Here is an 18,776-nt window from a genome sequence, read left to right as displayed (position 1 = left end):
CGGTACGTATGCAAAACGAAAGGGGTCTACGCGTCCGGTACTCATGGCCGCGGGGAGACGAAAGCAGCATGGATTAAACAATCAAAGTGACCTGCCCATGACGTCCTCACTTGGGACGTGGAAGAGTCACGAAAACGGGAGATGGGTTGCGTTGGGCTGGGTTGAGTGGCTGGCCAGCCAGGTCCCGTGTTGGACCAGGAGGTACGCTAGGCTGAGCGCAATATCACCACCCGCCGAAACCTGGCGGCTTCACGGCAACGGATGAAGCGTTTGAACGCTAACCGAGGGAATGGTGGAAGATGGGACGGGAATAGAAGCAGCCGCAGCCTGGTTTCGACCAGTGGCATGCGGCGAAATGCAAGGAGTCGCAATGGTAGTCGTAGACTCGTAGGCATGGTCAGAGAGTGCAGACCGTAATGAGCAAAGGGGCCTGGGATACTGAGGTATTCGTCAGCGCAATAATTCGTCGACTGGCTCTAACGATGTGTGGCCTTGTTCCTGAGCATTAAGCATGGCTTGGCATCCACATCCACTTGGATGCAATGTGATGGGATTGATAATACCGTCAAGGCAGTAGGATGCAATACGTACGTACGTACATTTACTCGTGGACTTGGAGATGGGTGCAATTGGTGTGCCTTGGTGTGCCTTGCCTCGCCTCGCTCGTCTCGCCTTGCCGGGTTTAGTTGGAACCGGGATGGGGGCGAATGAGAATGGGCCGTAATGCGGCGAGGGGAGACGGAACACTAAACCCCACGCGCGAGGTTAATAGAAAGTGCGGAATATTCCTACGATGTTCGAAGTAATCCACGAAGTACGAAGTACTTCATGGTGGCACGAGGCGAGGCACGAGGTCAGGGCATTCGCAATCACCAGCCAAGCGGAAGGAACGTTGAAGTGTCACTCTCCAGTGTTCAATGGTGCGTTTAGTCAATTCCTTAGCACGCCATGACACTGTAACGGTTACTACGTAAGTACGAAGTACCGTACGAACAATTGTAGATACCCGATGCTCGTTGGATTGATCGATAACTGCCAACGGCCTGCGCCGGCTTATCTTACGAAATGTCGACATTGATGGACGGGCTCGCCGGAGGAATAGTATGGGCCAAAGTACAATGTAGGCCCTAAACAGCGAGCACTCGAGGCGTAAATCATAAACCGAGTCCGTCAATTGTCCTGAGCGATTCCGAATAATGGATTTACGATCAGCGTTTAATGATGAAGGGATGTTGGACGCGGCCTTGTGCTGGCCGCGTATTCTCACATCCTCCAATGTGTGTTTTCGGGCCTGCCAAGACTTTGAGGCTCCCACCATGTTCCAAATCGACGGTATGAGAGGCGTGATGACGACGTCAGCACCTTCTAAATTACTCACTCTTGCTGTCTCTGTCTCTTTGTTCTTTTCTTTTCTTTTTCTCCCTAAGCGAATAACCGTTGGGCATAGGTTCCCCCTTGTATTATTTCTACTTTCAAACTATTGATGCTTGATCAAAATGTGACTCGAGTCTAGGGGACAGGAACCGGCGCCTCCGTGAGGACGATGACGACGATGGTTGGGATCCTTGGGATCCTTGCATGGCTCAAGGCCCACCTTCCGCTTCCTGATCCCACTTCTCCGATTAAGGTTCCTCTTCGCACGTCAGCTTCCCGGAAACGAAGACGGGAGAAGTGAAGGGATCCATGCCCATGCCGCAAAGGAAGAAAATGCTTAAACGGCATCCCGGAACTTTCCTGGCGAACCCGAACCGAGCCTCCGCGATTGGGTCTGTCCACTCGGCTTCCATGGCGAACCGCTTCCACACCTCACGCAGTCCCATGCGTGCATGGGGTTCCCGTCTCCACTCGTCCCATAAGTCATAACCCAATAACCTTGGTGTTGTTTTCCCTCTGCTTCTTTTCGTACGAGATGCTCGGGGAATGGCCCCTACATCGGATCCTAAACAGTACCTGTGTAGTGTGGTGTAAACTGCATCCCTGCATCCCTGCATCCCACGAGAGCTTACGTCCACTCCTCCCCTCCGTCCCCAACCTCCCCCCAGTGTCGATAATCTATTTATAACAGCAAACCGAGCCGAGTCCGAGATGGGAAATTACATACGACGTATACAGCAAGGCATGCGGCGGCTTCCTTTCCAGAGCAGCTTCTCTCGTGCTGAGAGGCTTCACACCTTCCAACATGCCTTGCTTCGTAGTTTGATTAAATCGTCTAGCTCGTATTAGTAGTGGTTGGCTGCCCTGGTGCCTTTTTCCACTTGACAATAGTGATGGGAAGATGGTGGTGCTCGTCAGGTTGGCGTTGAAGCGATGTTACACCGGTACACGTCAGTTCTTGAGTGCACTTGAGCCATCGCTCTCATCATCGACACTACCGTTCGGAGAGGCCTGGCTCGATCTGATCCAATCCTATCTTCAAAGGACAATTCAAGTAATATTCCACTTCCAGATAGGCGGCCTGATTTGATGGATCAATAATTTTCTTGCAATATCCCCCCCCCCCCCCCCCCCCCCCCCTCGGCTCGCGACTCGCGATTCCCTTAACTCCTCCTGTCACACCGCAAAGAATTTTGCTGCCTGGAACGAACTAAGCCAAGGAGCCCCCAACGTCATCGTCTGATCAATCCAGACTTCCGACATCCATGGTTGCGACGGGGTGCGACCGCGAGCTTAAATTCTTAATCAGGCCAGGTCCAGTGCATCAATCTCCAGGCTGTGCCACAATTTACAGGGGCCAAGTTACCCCCACTGTCCTACTCCAGGCCGCTGATTTGCTCGCAACCCGTTCGGTCCAGCACCATTGCACACCCCACGTCCCCAAAACAGATCCGCGTATCCGCTAATAAACTACAAGTACGAAGTAACATTGAAGCACCAGAAATACTGGAGCCTAAAATTTCGGGAGCAATTTGAGCCGTTGATTTAGCAAACACACTCAGAGCTCGACTCCGAAAGCCTCGTCATCACGCATCAACCTAACCCCAGCAACAAGACACGAGACGGCGCATCCCACACAGACAAGGCCCCGGCAGAAACACTCGAGAGGGGAAAGGGGAAAAAAGCCATGGCAACTAAGCGAGCTCTCGATGACGAGGACGATGCCGAACACCAACCCCCTCCACCATTGATGAAACGCGCAAGGCGCGACCAACCCTCCTCCAAGCAGCGCCATCACCAGAATGCCCACATGGACCCCACATGGGGGCAAAAGTTCTTCTTCGCACATGATCTCTCCTCCAGCGTGCCGCAGGATGATGAGCTCGAGTTTGAGGACGACGCCGATGCTATGGCGTATTTGCGCTCCGTCAGGTAAGGCACCCCTACTCTTCCCATTCCTCATTCCCCCTGAAGCCATCGCGACCCCGGCCCAGTGCTGTCTCTCTCCCTGAGCTCTTTGTGCTGAACATTTGCTTCTCTATTTCCTTCAGTTTTAGTAAAAGGGAAGAAAAATTAGAGCAGGTTTACTGATATGGTGAGTATTTCTTCTGTAGGCAACAAGCAGGTAGTATCCCCCACCTCCTCGTCGCTCCCAAGATCGGCCCCCAGCTGCCCCCTTCTTATCAGCGCGCCTTGGCCCACGACGAGGACGGCAATGAAGAGGGAGAGATCGACGAATCCGCAGACCGCGCCGTCTATGGCAATGGCGTAGGCGACTTTCGCGGCTACTACCAAGACGGTGCATACACCGCCGCGCCCTCCGGGCCCGAGGAATACCTCTCTGAAGGTGAATACGCCTCGGATGAAGAAGGAAGAGAAGAACAAGACGCGTCCGCGGCCGCGGCAGAAGCCTACTTCTCCTCCATCCGCTCGCGATTCCTCTCCCTACGCTCCCACCTCCAAACCTCCCCACCAAAACACATCGTCGCCGCCTTACCAGAATCCCACTCCCCTTACGTCCCCCCATTCGGTCCCCGCAGCTCAACCTTCGCGCAATGGAACAAGCGTATCCGGAACACCGACCCCCTACCCGCCCAGGTCGCCTCCATGGACAAGGACGCCGTCATCCGCGTTCTCCGCGTCGTCATGGGCGGACGATTCCTCCGTGTGGGGAGGGAGGTATCGGAGCGTACGAGCAGGTGGTTGTGGGCTCTGTTGGCGAGGCTGCCGCATGTCGGCGAGTTGTCGCATACGGAGGTGGCGTGGGTGCGAGATCTGGGCCGGAGAGCCGTGCTCTTGGGGAGGAGCATCGCTGAGATGGCGGCGCTGAGGGAGGAGTTGGCGGGGGGAGGGGGGGATTTGGGGTTGAATGATGCCGTGGATGAGAGTGAGGAGGACGAAGATGTTGTGCAGGAGTTTGAGGGGGAGGATAATTACAGCGAAGACGAGAGTAAGACGGAAGGGACAGAGGCGCCTGTGAAGGAAACTCCGAGTGGGGCGGCGGCAGAACCAAGTGAGATGGCGTCTCCAGAAAGTGAGCCGAAACTGGCGACGGAGAAAGCAGGAGCAGAAGAGGAGAAAGAAGCAGAGAAAGAAGAGGGAGAGGCAGACGAGCAAGAGGAAGGCGAAGCATCAGAAGGCGATGATGACGACGCCCCCATGGACCTAGACGACTCTGGTGCCGAGGAAGACGACCTCGAAGCCGCCAAGAGTAGACTCCTCGCTCGGCTTGACCGCTCCGGTGGTGACTCGGAACCCGGCTCACCCAATACACCCGACGAGGAGGATGGTGAACATGTCCAAGAAGACAGCGACGAAGCCCTAAGGGCGAGGATGAACATGCGCGCTACCATCAACATGATCCTGACCGTCGCCGGTGAGTTCTACGGCCAGCGCGATCTCCTTGAGTTTAGGGATCCGTTTGCAGGCATGTAGGTAGTTATGATCTACCTAAGTCTGTGCACGAGTCGGTAGGTCTCTTGTCCAAGACAAACTTTGTTTCGCTTTGCGAGGCGTTTTATCGCCTACAGGTTTAAAATGAGAATTGTATGGAATATGTATGCGTTGCGGTCTAGATATGAGAACAGTATAATGGTAATACAAAAGCATCCTCCCAAGCAAAAAGGAAAAAAAAAAAAAAACCTGGATAGTTTCCTCGCATGCCGTGAAGCGATGGAGGATCTTTCCAACACTATGACGCTCCCTAACGCCGATCTGTTGAACACAAAGTAGCCGCCGCCCCTGTCCTCCACCTCAGGTGCCCCCTGCCCCCATTTCCGTCCTTCCTAATCCATCCTGCGCGCCCTTATCTAGTCCGTATCCAGTCTGTATCCAGTCCCGCTCCCGAGCCCGGCCGCCTTCTAATTGTCCTTTAATACGCAGTTGATACAAAATCGCTTCTACACCTCGCCCTCGTTCACCGGCCATACGTCCCTCTCAAATATCCATCTCTTCGCCAAAAACCGCCGCATCCAAAAAAGCTGCCTCCCCAAAATCATCATCGATAGCCATATTCTCCTGTCCGGGATCCTCTAGTCCCGACCCCGATCCACCCGCACTCTTCCTGCCCGTCTTCCTCCTAGGCACAGCCATAGCCCTCGCATTACCCAGCACCGTCCTCGGGCTAACATCCCCATCGACCCAATCCCTCGCGCCGTTCCAAATCTTCAAAGGAACTTCTTCGTCATCGTCATCAGCGTAACCTCGCTTCTTAACGTTGGCAACTTCCTCCTCAAGTATACTGCCCACACTCTCCTGCGACGACGTCAACCCCGCCGATGAACAATCCTCCTCTTCATCAAAGGCAGGCTGCGACGAGAGCCCACCAACGCTGTGAATGCCGCAAAACGGCATCAATTCCCTCTGCGCGACGGACCCCGTGGTGACCTTAGCCCTTGTCCGTGAAGAGGCGCTGTCCCCTTCTCGCTCGTCCCAGAGCTTGAAGCCGCTGTAGGCGGTCCCCGTCTTGTAGCCCTCGGGGACGGACTTGCGGATGCGCATGCCGACGTTGAGGAGGCTTGCTTGGACCGAGGCGGGGAGGGAGACGGGCGAGGAGGATGGCGGGAGACGAGGGGAGGATGTGGTTGGCGAGGAGGTGAAGTAGTTTGTGATTTGGCGCTGGGAAGGGTCGGCGGCCACGCCGGCGAATTGGCGCTTCGTGCGAGGGCCGGACATGATTTCCAAAGTGTGGTGTTTGTAGAATGGGTGAAGGTGAGAGGAACTGTGGCGAATATAAGCTTCGGCGTTTTTCTTTGGGTTTCTGTTCGCTCCGCTGGACAACGAGATTCGGATTTGCTGCTTTTCTGCTCCAGGAAAGCGGTAGATTCTGGAGAAATTCCGAGGAGGGGTGAGGTGCCTTTTCAATTGCGATACACCTGATTAATTGAAAGATTGGGAGAGCATGTGGTCGCTTGCGATGGATGCGCCGGTTGCGAATTAGTGTAGATCAATACAAAAGATCCACCTCGGCGGCTGGCTTAGTGGAATGTTAAAAAAAGTCAATGGATTTCAGACTACGAGGAGATAAAAAGAAAGGATTCTCGTAAAGAATGAGGAAACAAAGCTCTCTAAACACTGGGGAGGGGGGCAAATTGAAACCTATGGAGAGGTGAGGAATGGAGGGTGTTTGACCTGGTCGACTTCGATGGGGGGCGAATGCGACTGACCAGGATTAATTACGACTTGGCACTTGGGCGACTTCGCCATGCAAGTGACTTTCCCATGCATATGAGATGTGTGCACGGGGATGCGCATTCGGAGCTTTCTGATTGGTTAGTCATTCGTGGGGCGATTGAGTGGGGACCGCGTTAATTTTTGCCCTAAGCGCGTCGAGGCGAATTAAAATCGCGTCAATTTCGCGATTTGGGTCAAGATATCCGGATAATTGCGTAAAGAGAGAATTTCTGTTGCTATATCCGTTAAGACAAGTGGGTTGGCAGAGTGATCAGGATTGTCCCTTCCTCTCCGGCTTATCAGGATATCGTCAATACTAACAGATCACTTCGAAATTAAGCGAATTAATGATAAAAAGAGAGGGGAGAAGGGCGAGTAAGGTGCCAATCTGATTGCAATATGTCGGTTTGGTGACGTTTCCAGGGCAGGGAGGAAGGTGGAGGGATCTTGCCTCCATAACAGCGAAGCTAGTCAATACAATACGGAGTACGTCCATATATTCAGTGTAGTTCTTAAACTACTTCGTAGGTATTCTCTCATTGTCAAAATCATTGATGCAATAAATTCATTCCCTGCTCAGTGATGAATAAGAGCTTAAAGGAGCAACAATGGCGACAGGACGAGGCTAGCGACTCCGCTCGTGACGCACCATCGAGTTCTTTTCAGGAAACCTACCCCAAGGTTAGTTATAGGAGCGATAGCTCCCAAGATAAGCGCTGGTTTTACGGAAGTAATCGTCAAGAGCCTGACGCTCTGCAATAGAATCTTTAGATAAAAAAAGAATCCGAAGATGGTGACTCTTTACTTTCTGTTCGTTCCAACCGTGTTCACCCATGAGACGTCTATGGATGTATTCAGGCGATCGGGCGATTTCCCTAGATTCTGCTTTTTTGTGATAGGTATCAACGCTTTTTTAGGGTTTACTTGGGGGTGTAGTTATTAGTTCTGCCTCTCAGTAAAGTACTCAGGCTCATGACCCATCCTGCCAGAATATGCCGGCCCTGTCTTTCCACGGAGTTCCTGTAGATAGTATGTTGACAGATATACATGTCCTCGTTATACTTCGCCAGCATGAAGCTGCCTCGAAATGTTTTGAGCATAAAACTTTTCGAGCTCATAGAATCGATAAAAATACCTCTGATCCTCCTGACTAGGGAGTTGCTGAAAGATCTCCTTGACGAAATGCGCCCTCAGGATCGCATTTTGCGCATAAAGATTCTTAGACCAATGGACATCATGAATGAACATCGGTTACTTGTACAGGAAGTAAAATGGCCCGCTGTGAGCAAACTGGAAGTCTATGAGGCCAGAAATATTTGGACCCGAGCCGTCAGGAGGCTCTATAAAGAGGGTGTTTTGGTTGTCGAAGTCGGCGTGCATCAGGACGAAAGGTGGCAGGTCATAAGAAGCATCGCCGTGAAGTGCAAATTGCTCGGCTATCTCACTCCGGGTCTCCCTGTGCAAGTTCCGGCGAACTTACGGCATGGGTGTCCAGGAAAGAATGAAGGTCTCCTCCGTTGACCGCAAAGGCCCCCTCGGTTGCTCCCTGGCAGGGGCTGACAAGTGGACCGATGCGGTTCCTGATTCAAGAAACTGATACGGTCGAACTTTAGAGAGACTAACAAATTTTATAGAGATAACATCCCCGAAGCTTCTCGGAGAACGTGTACGGGGACCGACATCATTGTCCGGGTCCGGATCGTAGTAGAATATCTCTAGGACAGGAAGATCAGTGCGCTGTTGAAGGGATCAAATTGTGCCATCTAGCTCGAGTCCTTAGCCGAATCCCCTTAACACGAGCGAGGCGGGCAACGCAAGAAAACCCGCTCCAGACTTCGGACTAAGGTGCAGTCGAGTCCTTTGCGTCGAAGTAAAGCACGTAAACTTCGTGCCAAGGTCCCCTCGTCAGTCGCTTTACGCTTATGCACTTGGAACCGTATACTTCGGCCGCTCGTTCCTTGAGCTTATCGAAGTTGAGCTGCAGCACCAGTGGCTCATCAGAATCGTACTCCGCATCTGCACTGGAATAAGACCACATAGCCGATTCTGGACACACTGGGCAGCACCAGAACGCCAGGTGGAACAGAGAGGCGCCCCTTGTGTGAAGAAGTGCTCGTTGCTTGACTCTTCTGAGTCTCTGGAAGAGTTGAAACGGAGAACGTGGCGTTGTGAAGCTTAGTTCCTGCATTTTGATCGTGATTTGACATCAATATGGTGGATTCCTGTGTCCCGACTCTCTAAGGCCCTGGTAATCTGCTGTTATGCGATCACAAGGATGCCTTCATTTATATTCGCAGCTCCTGGGTTAAATCGCCAGTTTACGTTATCTACATGAGGTCGTTGATAGATACTTAGCTCGGTAAACAGCCTGGGGGCATGGTTTGTTGGATTTAGCCCCAACTACACCAAAAGAATGAGCAACATGCCACTCTGTAGTCGGCGTCCGTAATTGGAGCCAAATATGTTGTTTCTTTCTTCCAAGCATGGTCTCGCGTATCAAATGGCGACACCGACGAGATACCGCCCGGAGACTCAACGCTTGAAAATAGATTGCCCACGAAGAAGTGATACTGCAGGGTTGTCATTTTGTCTAGAGAATAGAGAGAGTTGTGATGTTCCAAGGTGGTCTTGTTCATTTCCTTCACGAAAGCCTGGATTTGGAGTCTTCAGCCTAGCTAATGGAAATATGTCTTGGATCAGAACAGAAGAGTCTTGCATCAATGAACAGATCTTGAGGACCTACATCCAGCACAATGTCACGACTCACCACCACACATAGCATTACACGTAACACTCCTCAAGGTAATCAATCACCTTGAGGTACAGCTCGCATCCAGGAACCCCCGTTCAATTGGCAATGCAGGTCCCCTAAACCATCTCCCCGCTTTTACTCACTACATGCAAGACATCAGCCATTTTCCAGGTCCTGAACTACGGGTGAAAAAGCCGCCATGTTATGCTCCTCCCCGATGTCCTCCTCGAACTAATTGAAGCATGCCGGCGTCAGGAATAGCGTTCGGGACCCTTTGTCGGTGGCGGCTCTGAATCCTTCGGGGATCTGCTCGGAGAACAAGACGTAGAGGAGACACCTAGCTTCAAAAGACAGGCATCCCGGGCAAAAAGATTAAGATCGATCGAGAATCTGACAGCGGAGCGGGGAAGTGCACGAGAGAGAGAGACACTTGCGAGAGGATGATTCCCAGTCATCAAAAAACCAATGCCGATAAAATTTTTTGCAACAACATAAAAAAAGACTAGAAAAAACAAGGATCCATGTCTTGTTCTTCGTTGATGATGCAAGATATCCGGAAAACCCCAACGCCCCTAACGAGGATTTTTGAGATGTTCCATCTTCTATCCGCAAATAACTGTCATTATGCTCAATCGGAGGGACTAGCTTTGTCTATACGCAGAGAGAGTGTTTGCGAACGCGAGGATGAACCACCGACCGATGAACCGTTTAAAAAACCATGGCAGAGAAACCGTTTTTTAGAACGTAACAAGCCACAAAACCGCAGGTATCCCCCCGTTTACTTCCTTCGGAAAGAGCAGCCCTCAGTGAGACGAGCCTTGCCTCCGGTCGGTTGGCAGAGAACTGTGGTGCAGCCTTGGCAGATGACGACGGTCTGGGCGTGGGAGAAGACGGTGGTGATGGTGAAGCAGCCGGGGCACTTGACGTCCATGAAGAAGGATCGGGGGCCGGGGACAAGGGTCTATTGAAATGTGTTCCCGTGGTTAGTGTCTTCTGGCCATCATTGCGGTATCAAGGTCCATCGAGAAATGAACGAGGGTCGGGGTGGGAAGTTCGATTGAACGCACCTTGAGCTTGTGCTTGCGAGCCTCGGAGGCAGGGCTGGGGTTGAGGAGATCAACGGCGAGAACCTAAAACAACAATTCTTCGTTAGCGTGATGGCTCCCTCCAGCAATGATGTGACGATCGTGGTTCGATGAGGGGAAAAGAGTATCTTCTTTCGGTTGTCCGTCATGTCAAATGCCTTCCAAATCCGCATTGTCTCCATCCAAGGTGTCCCGTGTCCATAAACCCTTGCCACTATTTTCGTCGTCCACCTAGTCTTGTTTTCCTCCTCCTCTCCCCCCCCAAAACAGGACATCCCCACGTGTTCCATCAAATTTCATCGAATCGGTGATATTCCTTACCATCTTGACTGATTTTCACAAAGAGACTATATCTCAAAATCGATGCGAGCTTTTTCTGTTCGGGAATAGGAGGAGGGCGGGCGTCGGCACAGATTTTGCTGGGGGGGAATGGCTCGATTGTGGTGGTTCTGCCAGAACAAAAAAAAAGTGTGAGAAAGGGTTGGGCGGGGGGCAGTAGGCAAAGAGGTATATTGGATCGGTGGGTAAGGGTATTCCGGAAAAACCTCTGCTTACTGGCTGCAGGCTTGCGAAACTTTTGGTTTTCTTGTGTTTTGACTTTTTTGCGCTGCCAATTTTCAGCCCCCCTTCTGCCTAGTTTGAGACACATTTGCAGTGATTGTAGGGTTATGTGACCCACCACGTGACTGGCGCTGGTCCTGACGTGTAAATGACTTCAACCTTGAAGGCCTGGACCACTCTACAGTCCAAACTATATTGGCCGCGCACTGTATTGTCATGGCACGCAGGCACAGGTGAAAGGTGAACGATGCATGGTGCGTGTAAGTCGATGGATGGATGCCATATTGTTTTGTCCTACTTCAATCCGAACTGTCGGAAAGCGCCCCAGAAGCAAATTATGGTCTTGCTCTTGGTTACGTCCCTGATCTCAAGGCCTAAAGTGAAGGTCTAGCTCAAATCTGCAAAGCTTTGCACGGATATAGACCTCACTCTGTGATCAGGATTCAGGTCTCCGCCTCCTGTTCCAGTCCGGATGAGTCCAACCCAACTTGGGTCGCCAAAAATGCATCAAATCGAGCTCCAGTAGCGAGCGATGCTGTAGACAAGCATCCTTTTCATCTTGGAAAAACCTCCACTCAAATGAACAAATGTCTAAGCTCACGGCAATCTCAGTCTAACCCTAGACAAGTGGTCCGAACGACCACCCATGTAAGCTAGCCAGAGAATAGGCGTGTATAGACACCATGAGTAGAGCGGAATCAAAAAAATCAAAACAAGTGAAACAGCCTTAACGCCTTTTCCGATACGGAAAACATAAGGGGGGCTGGACGCTCCCGTCATGTATCCTTGAGCCGCCTGTCTAATGCGATGCAAATACGCGATCCGGGGAAAGCCGAAAATGTAATAATGAAAAGCAGCGCCAAAAAACCGTCATCCTCCTCTTTGCCTATAGCATGCTTTTATGAGTGCTCGGGGCACCCAGAATCTCACGGGAGATCCTAATGTACGAACGGTGAGTGTGTGGTACAGGACATCGAGTATCCTGGTGAAGAGTAGAACTCAGATGCAGCGGGAGAAAAAAGAAGTATTTCAGCGGGGTGGATTATTCGCAAGCACAAATCAAGATGACCCGGCCAAAAGACCAGCTATCTTCGGTTGCGCTTGTTGATAAAGACATTGGGTCCCTTTTTGGGAGGACGAGGTGGCATGTTTTGGGGCTATTTCAGTGAAAACGGTTAGCTACATGTGAATACACTGCCTATCTCTGATGAGCCGATTGCTTACCCTTGAGGGCGGAGGACGGGGAAGCTCGCCACCATCAGGCCTTGCAAGAGGAGGGCCCTGGTGTTGCTGGTGTTGCTGGGGTCGGGGAGGTTGCTGAGATTGTTGGGGCGGCGGGGGACGTTGGGGAGGACGAAGTCCGAGAGCATCCATGGCAGCGGGGTCAATGGCCTTGGGAGGCATCCTTGGGGATTTCGCGGGCGGGGGCCGCATATGCGGAAGTTTACCCTGCAGGATCTTGGGGCCCGCTTTCCGAGATTGGGCTGAGTTATTGTTACCGGGATTCGGACCGGTCGCCTATAAAGTACTCAAGTTAGCAACGAGCGTTAAATAGCTCGGTTCAGTTCAGCATACCTTCTTGGTCGGGGGGCCGCTGGCGTCATCTTGGCCGTTATGGGGTCGCTTCTTTCCCTGGGCACTTTGGGGAGAGTAGATAGAAGAGTGAATAACAGGCCGGTCAACTATCGATGGTACCTCGGGAGTGGCCTGTCCCCGGCCATCGATACTATGGATACGCCGGTTCAAAACGTGTTTCGAAATCGGCTGATTCTCTAGTCCCGTCACGCGGTGAGGAGAGGTCGGCGACTGCGCCGCCGAAGAAGAGATGCCACTACGCGGCGCATCTGTCATGACAGCATCGGGAGTCTGGTGATTGACCGGCGGAGCGCGAGGTTGGGCTGGCGCGCTAGGTTGGATTGCCGGAAGAGCACGTTTCTCGGTAGGACGCTTGAACAAGCCCAGAACATCACCCTCGGTGTACAGCTGCCGGTTCTTGGCATCATCTATGAGCTTCGCCCAAAACTCACCCTGAACGAGAGCCCTCGAGTCGCCGAGGATCCAGAGCGACGACTTGGCACGGGTGAGACCGACGTTCATACGGCGGATATCAGTCATGAAACCGATACCTCCCGTGGGACTAGCACGGACGCAAGAGAAAATGATGATCTCACACTCACGGCCCTGGAAGGCGTCAGTGGTGTTGAATTCGATGGTCTCGGTGATATCATTGCCATAGCGGGCCGAGAATCGGTTCCGGAGCTCATAAAGCTGGGCTTTGTAGGGCGTGATGATGCCAATCTTGCGTTTAAAGTCGCACTCTCTGTAGTCGGTACGAAGGCGCTCGTAGAGTTGCATGGCCACGTTCAACTCCTGCACGTTGACTAGCGACTGGCCCTTGTAGCCCTTCTGCTGCACACCCTTGACATCGAAGAAGCGGTAGGGACTAAAGACCGTGCTAGCGTGCCAAGGCTGTTGACGCAACGCAGCCATATCGGCGCCGTCAATCAGACGGCCTTCGTAGAATTCCCGGCTAGGGAACTGGCTGATGAGAGGATGCATACGGTACTGCATGTCCAAGAGGTGCACGTTGGTCGGGTGGCATCGCTGCATACGAACGAACAGGGACTGGTCGTAGCCGTACCTAGCGGCGGATTGCGACAAGACGGTGGGCGGAAGCTGCTTGGGGTCACCGACGAGGATGCACTTCACGCAGCCGTACTTGAGGGGTATAAGGGCGCTCAGCTCCACACACTGAGCCGCCTCATCAATGATGACCGTCTCGAAATCCACATCCGTGAGACTCTTGAAAATTTCGTGGCCGCTGCCGCTCAGCGTCGCGCAAAGTACGTGAGCAGAGCCGAGGATCTCGCGCTGGAACTGCATGCGTTTGATGTCGATTTCTCGTGAAACGGTCCTACCCGAATTCTTCAACTCATCAATCTTTGCGCCGACCTGCGTCTGGCGGCGCCTCCAGGAATCAAGCTCTCGTTGATATTTGGCCGATTCATCACGATCGCCAGCATCCCGAGCCATAACAACTTTAATCCGGAGCTCATCAACATTCTTCTTGATCTCTGCGGCCTCGGTGTGGATCTTCTCGCGATCAGCCTTGATATTGTCCATAACATTCTCGGCTTCCAGACGGCGATTGACAAGTTCCTCGAGAGTTACGTCCTTCACCGCGGCATTGATTGCATCGCTACGGCCTAGACGGACAACATTGATCTGACGCTCGGATCCGCCCATGGTCTTGACACCGTTCTTCATTCGAAGGACCAATTCATCCACAGCGGCGTTACTGGGGGCGCAGACGAGAAGCTTCTTAATAGAGCCATTTGCCGGCTTAGATGCGACGGCCGCCGGCGTGTTAAGGGTACCAGTCAGGAGACAACCAACCATGGCGACGATGGTTTTGGTCTTTCCGGTTCCGGGAGGACTGCAGAGCGAAACATATCATTAGCAAACTAAAACATGCAGAAGAGGGATATATGTATGCGTTCTGGTCTTACCCTTGGATTAGTGTGAAGCCATCGTTGTCCTTGGCTCCGATAACCGCAGTGGCTTGGGCCGGATTGAGATTATAATTGTCAATGAACTTTTGGATGGCATCCTGGCTGTAACGCAGAATCGGCGAGGGTTTGGCTTCCAACACCTCTTCGAGGAGGTCGTAGTGCTGAAGACCTTGCAGAGTGGCGTATTCTCGCTCGATCGTGGTCATGTTAGTGATCTTCGCCACGTAGAGTACCTTGTTCGGCATCAGCTCCGGAAGGATCGCGCGACTGTTCGGGCTCACGCGGTACTCGATTTCCAGGCTTCCCTGTTTATACTGGATCTTGTGGACTCGAGAGAGGCAGTGAGGCGCCTCGCGATCCTGCAGAGGGTTTTCCGACTTGGAGATGACAACAAGGTCGCCCTCGCCTACTACACGCTCCCTCGTCTTTTCCGACAAGGGCATGCTCGATGTCACTTGAATGAAACCGTCAAAGTTCATCCGAGACGCAATCTTCATTCCGAAAGGCTTGGCCGTGCTTTCGGCCATCGCCGTCACGAAAGACCGCCAAGCTTCGTGGAGAAGTAGGGGGGAAAACGTATTCTTGTACGCAACTTCGTCCTTGTAGGTGTTAGACACCTGGCTTACGGGAAGGCCATCGGGAGGATCAACGCCTTGGTGGAAAATGTCCCATCGAAGGATGGCGTGGTGCAACGGACCCATGTTGGGGTCGATTCTTGCTCGGATGTCCTTCTCAGTGAGGTTCTGCTTGCGCTTCTTGACCGGCTGGCGGTGAGTTTGAAGAAGAGCCCGCGCTCTACGGCGTTCCGCATCGTTCTGCGCTTGTTGATCCGCTCGCTGCTTACTGATAAAGGCGTCCAAGTCTTCATCCCCGGACTCGTCTTCCTCCTCTTCTTCGGAAGAGTCCACCATGATTTCGCTGCGGATAGCCGGGGCGGCTTCTTCCCGCATGCGTTTCATCTTCTCGATGTACTCAAGATCGCGCTTCTTCTTGTCCTCTTTAGCTTTCTGGCGAGACTCCTTTAGAGCTTTGATCCTAGCCGCATCGCTCACGCTGGGCTGCGCCACGGGTTTCATCGGCTTCGTCACAGCAGTCTTAGGCTTGACTGCTTGGCGCTGGGCGATGAGATCGAGGGCCGAACGGTGCTTGTCAATCGTGCTACTCAGCGCAAGCACGTCGTCCCTGTTCGTGCGTTCTCCCGCACCAGCCTTGGTCCACAGATCAAGCTTGCTCTGCTTCTTGGCCTTTTGCGGCTCTGGTACCTTCCGCTCGGAGATAATCTCCACTTCGGCGTCATCACCATCCAGTGCCATAAGCAATTCCGCCTTTTGCTGTCGAGAAAGGTTGGTCCCAATCTCATATTTACCCTCGGAATTCACCTTACAGGCGCGATAGATGTATGAACGACTGTTGGCACCGATCTCAAGGTCGAACTCCTTGAGACGCTCGAGAAGCTTCCGTACGATCTTCGTTGTGATAGAGACCAGGTAAGTGTCCCGGAGACGAAGCATCTTCGTGAGGCCGTAAAGATACTTGGAACATGCGTTGAGGACCTTGCGCATCATAACCGCCTGCACCTTAGCCTCGTCTTGCGGAGTATTGCTATTACTCTTCAGGAAATCCTCCTTCAGAGCGGACGCGAGAAGTGCGTCTTCCGCAACAAGACTCTCTGCCAGCTCGATCATTTGGCGGCATAAATTGGTCATGACAGAAATCTCAATGTAATAGGACCACTTCTCAGTATACTTGAAAACGGTTTCAATCCAGTACCACTGGCTTGTCCACCAGCTGAAGACGGTATCAAGGTCCGGATGTGTCAATGAAGCCGTACGAAGAAGGCCAGTAGCGGGATCGCAAAGAGCAGAGAGAATATCTTGGGCAACGCTCAGAATGTGGGGAACGGGACCGTATGGCGGCATGGTTCCACCGCCCGCATCAACAACCTCCCGATCCTCGTCCAATGGTGGTGTGGCCGTTTTGTTGATTGCAAAATTAAAGATACGGATGCTCCCACCGGGCTGCTCGTGGACCAACCGGGCAATTGCGTCGGACCTAGATTGTTTCCCCGTCATCGTTTTAAGGAGCTCAATCGCCGATTCGCGGATAACATCTGCTCCGTGGAAACTGAACGCCAGAATGACCCTCATACCATCACGGGACAAGTCGTCGAGTTCGGTCTGATCGAACCCGCACAGTCGCTGAAGGACGGTGCCAACCACTGCTGAGAGCCTATCAAACGTTTGGTTGAACTGAAGCTTGGATTTATCCATGGGCTCGGTCGCTTTTCTCATGGGACGGAAGCTCTCAACGGGCAGGAGCGGAAACATGCCCTGAAGGACATGACGCGCTTGTTCCAGATTTCCTGGGTATAACAAGTCGAGGAAGCCGTCCCACAAAGAAGCCGATTGCCGCGTGACGACCGTTTGGTACGGTTTGCCGAGGTGGATGCTCTTGCATTCTTCAGCCGTGGCCCTAGAATCTAGCTCGAGGGCTGTCCTAATAACCTTCATAGCAGCTCTGTTTGCATCAAAAGGCTGGGAGCGTTTCTCTGCCCACTCGACGATGTGGCCCTTGAACTCGTGGGCCATGTTAATAGCGGCGTTCAAGTGGAGCAGATTGTTGGGAGACACGAAGGCTTTCAACAGGGTGTTCGGAAACTGGCCCCGTGCGTTGGCGACGGTTAAGAATGATTCTAGGACATCATTCAAGACATCGAACCCGGCGCGAGCGCAGGCAGCGTGTCCTTCAGGAGAGATTGAAAGATCCCTGATAAACCTATTAAACAGCATGTGTAGAAGTGACTGACATGCATCGCTCCTCTCATTCTTTTTGACCGACTTGATCCAAGAATACATCCATGAAACGGTGAACGGGGGCTTTTTGCCGTCTGCTTCCTCCATGCCGATTTCCATACTCTGAGAGAGCAGGGACCGGAAAACTGGTGAAGCGAAAATTTGTTCAGCAACGGCGAACGGCTTAGGGTCGCTAATGGCGTCCCAAAATGCGGATGGAGCTTTCTCAAGCAGTGCCGAGAACGACTTGATGATATTCACCAAGATTCCTTCAGAGTTGCAGATCATATGCTGGAAAAGAAGATCGTACGGAGTTGGCTTCACCTCCATGGCGCGAAGCTTGTGGGTAACGAGACCCTCGCTTAAGGTTGGTAGAATGAGAGAAAATCCTTCCCAAAACTGTTGAATCCGCGGATAGGAGTTTGGATCCAAGGCATCCAGACCCGAAACACGAACGATGGCATCGGCCAAAGGCTCGTTCACGGCCCAGTCGAACTGCTCTGGCGTCATAGATCCTGCATCCATTGACCGCCAAGATGTTTGGGCAAACTTAATCGCAAGGGGGTCTTCTCTAAAGAGAAACTCCGTCATGGTCGGAAGAACCGAACCTGCACCGAGTCGAAGGGGCTTCTTGCTATTAATCTTGTAGAAGACCCTCAAGAAACTACGGCGTTTGTCAGGAAGGGCAAGGTATGACAAGTCGCATAGAGCTTCATAGACGGTCAATAAGAAGGCCGGACCGTCGCGTCCAAGGCTGGATACACGAAATGACTGGTTCTCCCTCTCAACATGCTCGATAATCTCGGTAGCCCACTTCAAGCTCTTGTCAAGGCGGGAATAATCAAACATCCGGAACAAGCGCTCAGCTTCTTTGACGGCAGCTTCGTTATATTCCCTAGAATAACAATATAACGCGTCAGCGGCGGAAGGTATGGGAAGATATAACAGCACAAAGCAGCTGTTGCCGAGCGGGGAATACATACTCTGCGAATGAATTCAGCCAGGCCTTACGATACATGTGCCAGTTCATGACACACCTATCACAGGCTCTCAGGGACTCGGCAATACGATTGGAAACCTCCGTCACCAAATCTGGCTTATCTTTCATGGCGAATGCAAGGCTAGTCCAAAAGGCGATATTCACCCTTTCCTTGGCTTCTGAAATGCGCTTCTTTTTCTCTTCATCGCCGGTTTCGAGGACATGGGTGTAATCCTCAACATCGTCGTTGCTTTGCTTAGGACAGAGAAGGTGGACATTCTCCGGGATAGCACGGAATTTGGCGTGCCACTCGGCGACCACCTCCCCGATTGGTCCTGGCGCCATCTTGTCAAGAGACTGTCTTCAGCCTATAGACATTCCAGGCACAGTGAGGAGAGGAGGCGGTCAAAACGGTATATCTGGTTATAGGTTGATCGATCGAGACTGATCGAACGCAACGAAGGATCATAAGGATATCGGATCGATGCCCGGGACTCTGGGGTAATCGAGGACTCCCGACGAGCACGACGACGTCGAAGAACTCCAGAA

The 18,776-nt window shown here is 52.4% G+C and overlaps 3 protein-coding genes and 2 pseudogenes across 3 annotated transcripts; 1 reads left to right on the top strand and 4 right to left on the bottom strand.

Annotated features, from left to right (window-relative positions):
- Positions 1-3,061: 3,061 nt before the first annotated feature.
- SAPIO_CDS9980 (uncharacterized protein) lies at positions 3,062-4,809 on the top strand (the record flags this gene model as incomplete). The annotated part of the gene is made up of 2 exons (XM_016791253.1): positions 3,062-3,306; positions 3,489-4,809. The coding sequence occupies 2 exons, from the start codon at positions 3,062-3,064 to the stop codon at positions 4,807-4,809; spliced, it is 1,566 nt and encodes a 521-aa protein (XP_016639097.1).
- A 501-nt stretch (positions 4,810-5,310) lies between these two features.
- On the bottom strand, positions 5,311-6,048 carry SAPIO_CDS9979 (annotated as a pseudogene; the record flags this gene model as incomplete).
- Positions 6,049-8,386: 2,338 nt separating this feature from the next.
- Positions 8,387-8,734, bottom strand: SAPIO_CDS9978 (annotated as a pseudogene; the record flags this gene model as incomplete).
- Positions 8,735-10,076: 1,342 nt separating this feature from the next.
- On the bottom strand, positions 10,077-10,707 carry SAPIO_CDS9977 (uncharacterized protein; the record flags this gene model as incomplete). The annotated part of the gene is made up of 3 exons (XM_016791252.1): positions 10,077-10,259; positions 10,366-10,428; positions 10,705-10,707. The coding sequence occupies 3 exons, from the start codon at positions 10,705-10,707 to the stop codon at positions 10,077-10,079; spliced, it is 249 nt and encodes an 82-aa protein (XP_016639096.1).
- A 1,322-nt stretch (positions 10,708-12,029) lies between these two features.
- Positions 12,030-18,572, bottom strand: SAPIO_CDS9976 (Helicase sen1; the record flags this gene model as incomplete). The annotated part of the gene is made up of 5 exons (XM_016791251.1): positions 12,030-12,101; positions 12,169-12,462; positions 12,520-14,380; positions 14,454-18,143; positions 18,232-18,572. 5 exons carry the CDS (start codon positions 18,570-18,572, stop codon positions 12,030-12,032), a joined length of 6,258 nt encoding a protein of 2,085 aa, XP_016639095.1.
- Between the last annotated feature and the right edge of the window lie 204 nt (positions 18,573-18,776).

Source organism: Scedosporium apiospermum (assembly GCF_000732125.1).
Source record: "Scedosporium apiospermum strain IHEM 14462 chromosome Unknown SEQ_SAPIO_0154, whole genome shotgun sequence".
In the NCBI taxonomy this organism is placed as follows: Eukaryota; Fungi; Ascomycota; class Sordariomycetes; order Microascales; family Microascaceae; genus Scedosporium; species Scedosporium apiospermum.
This window is presented reverse-complemented; position numbering and strand designations above follow the sequence as displayed.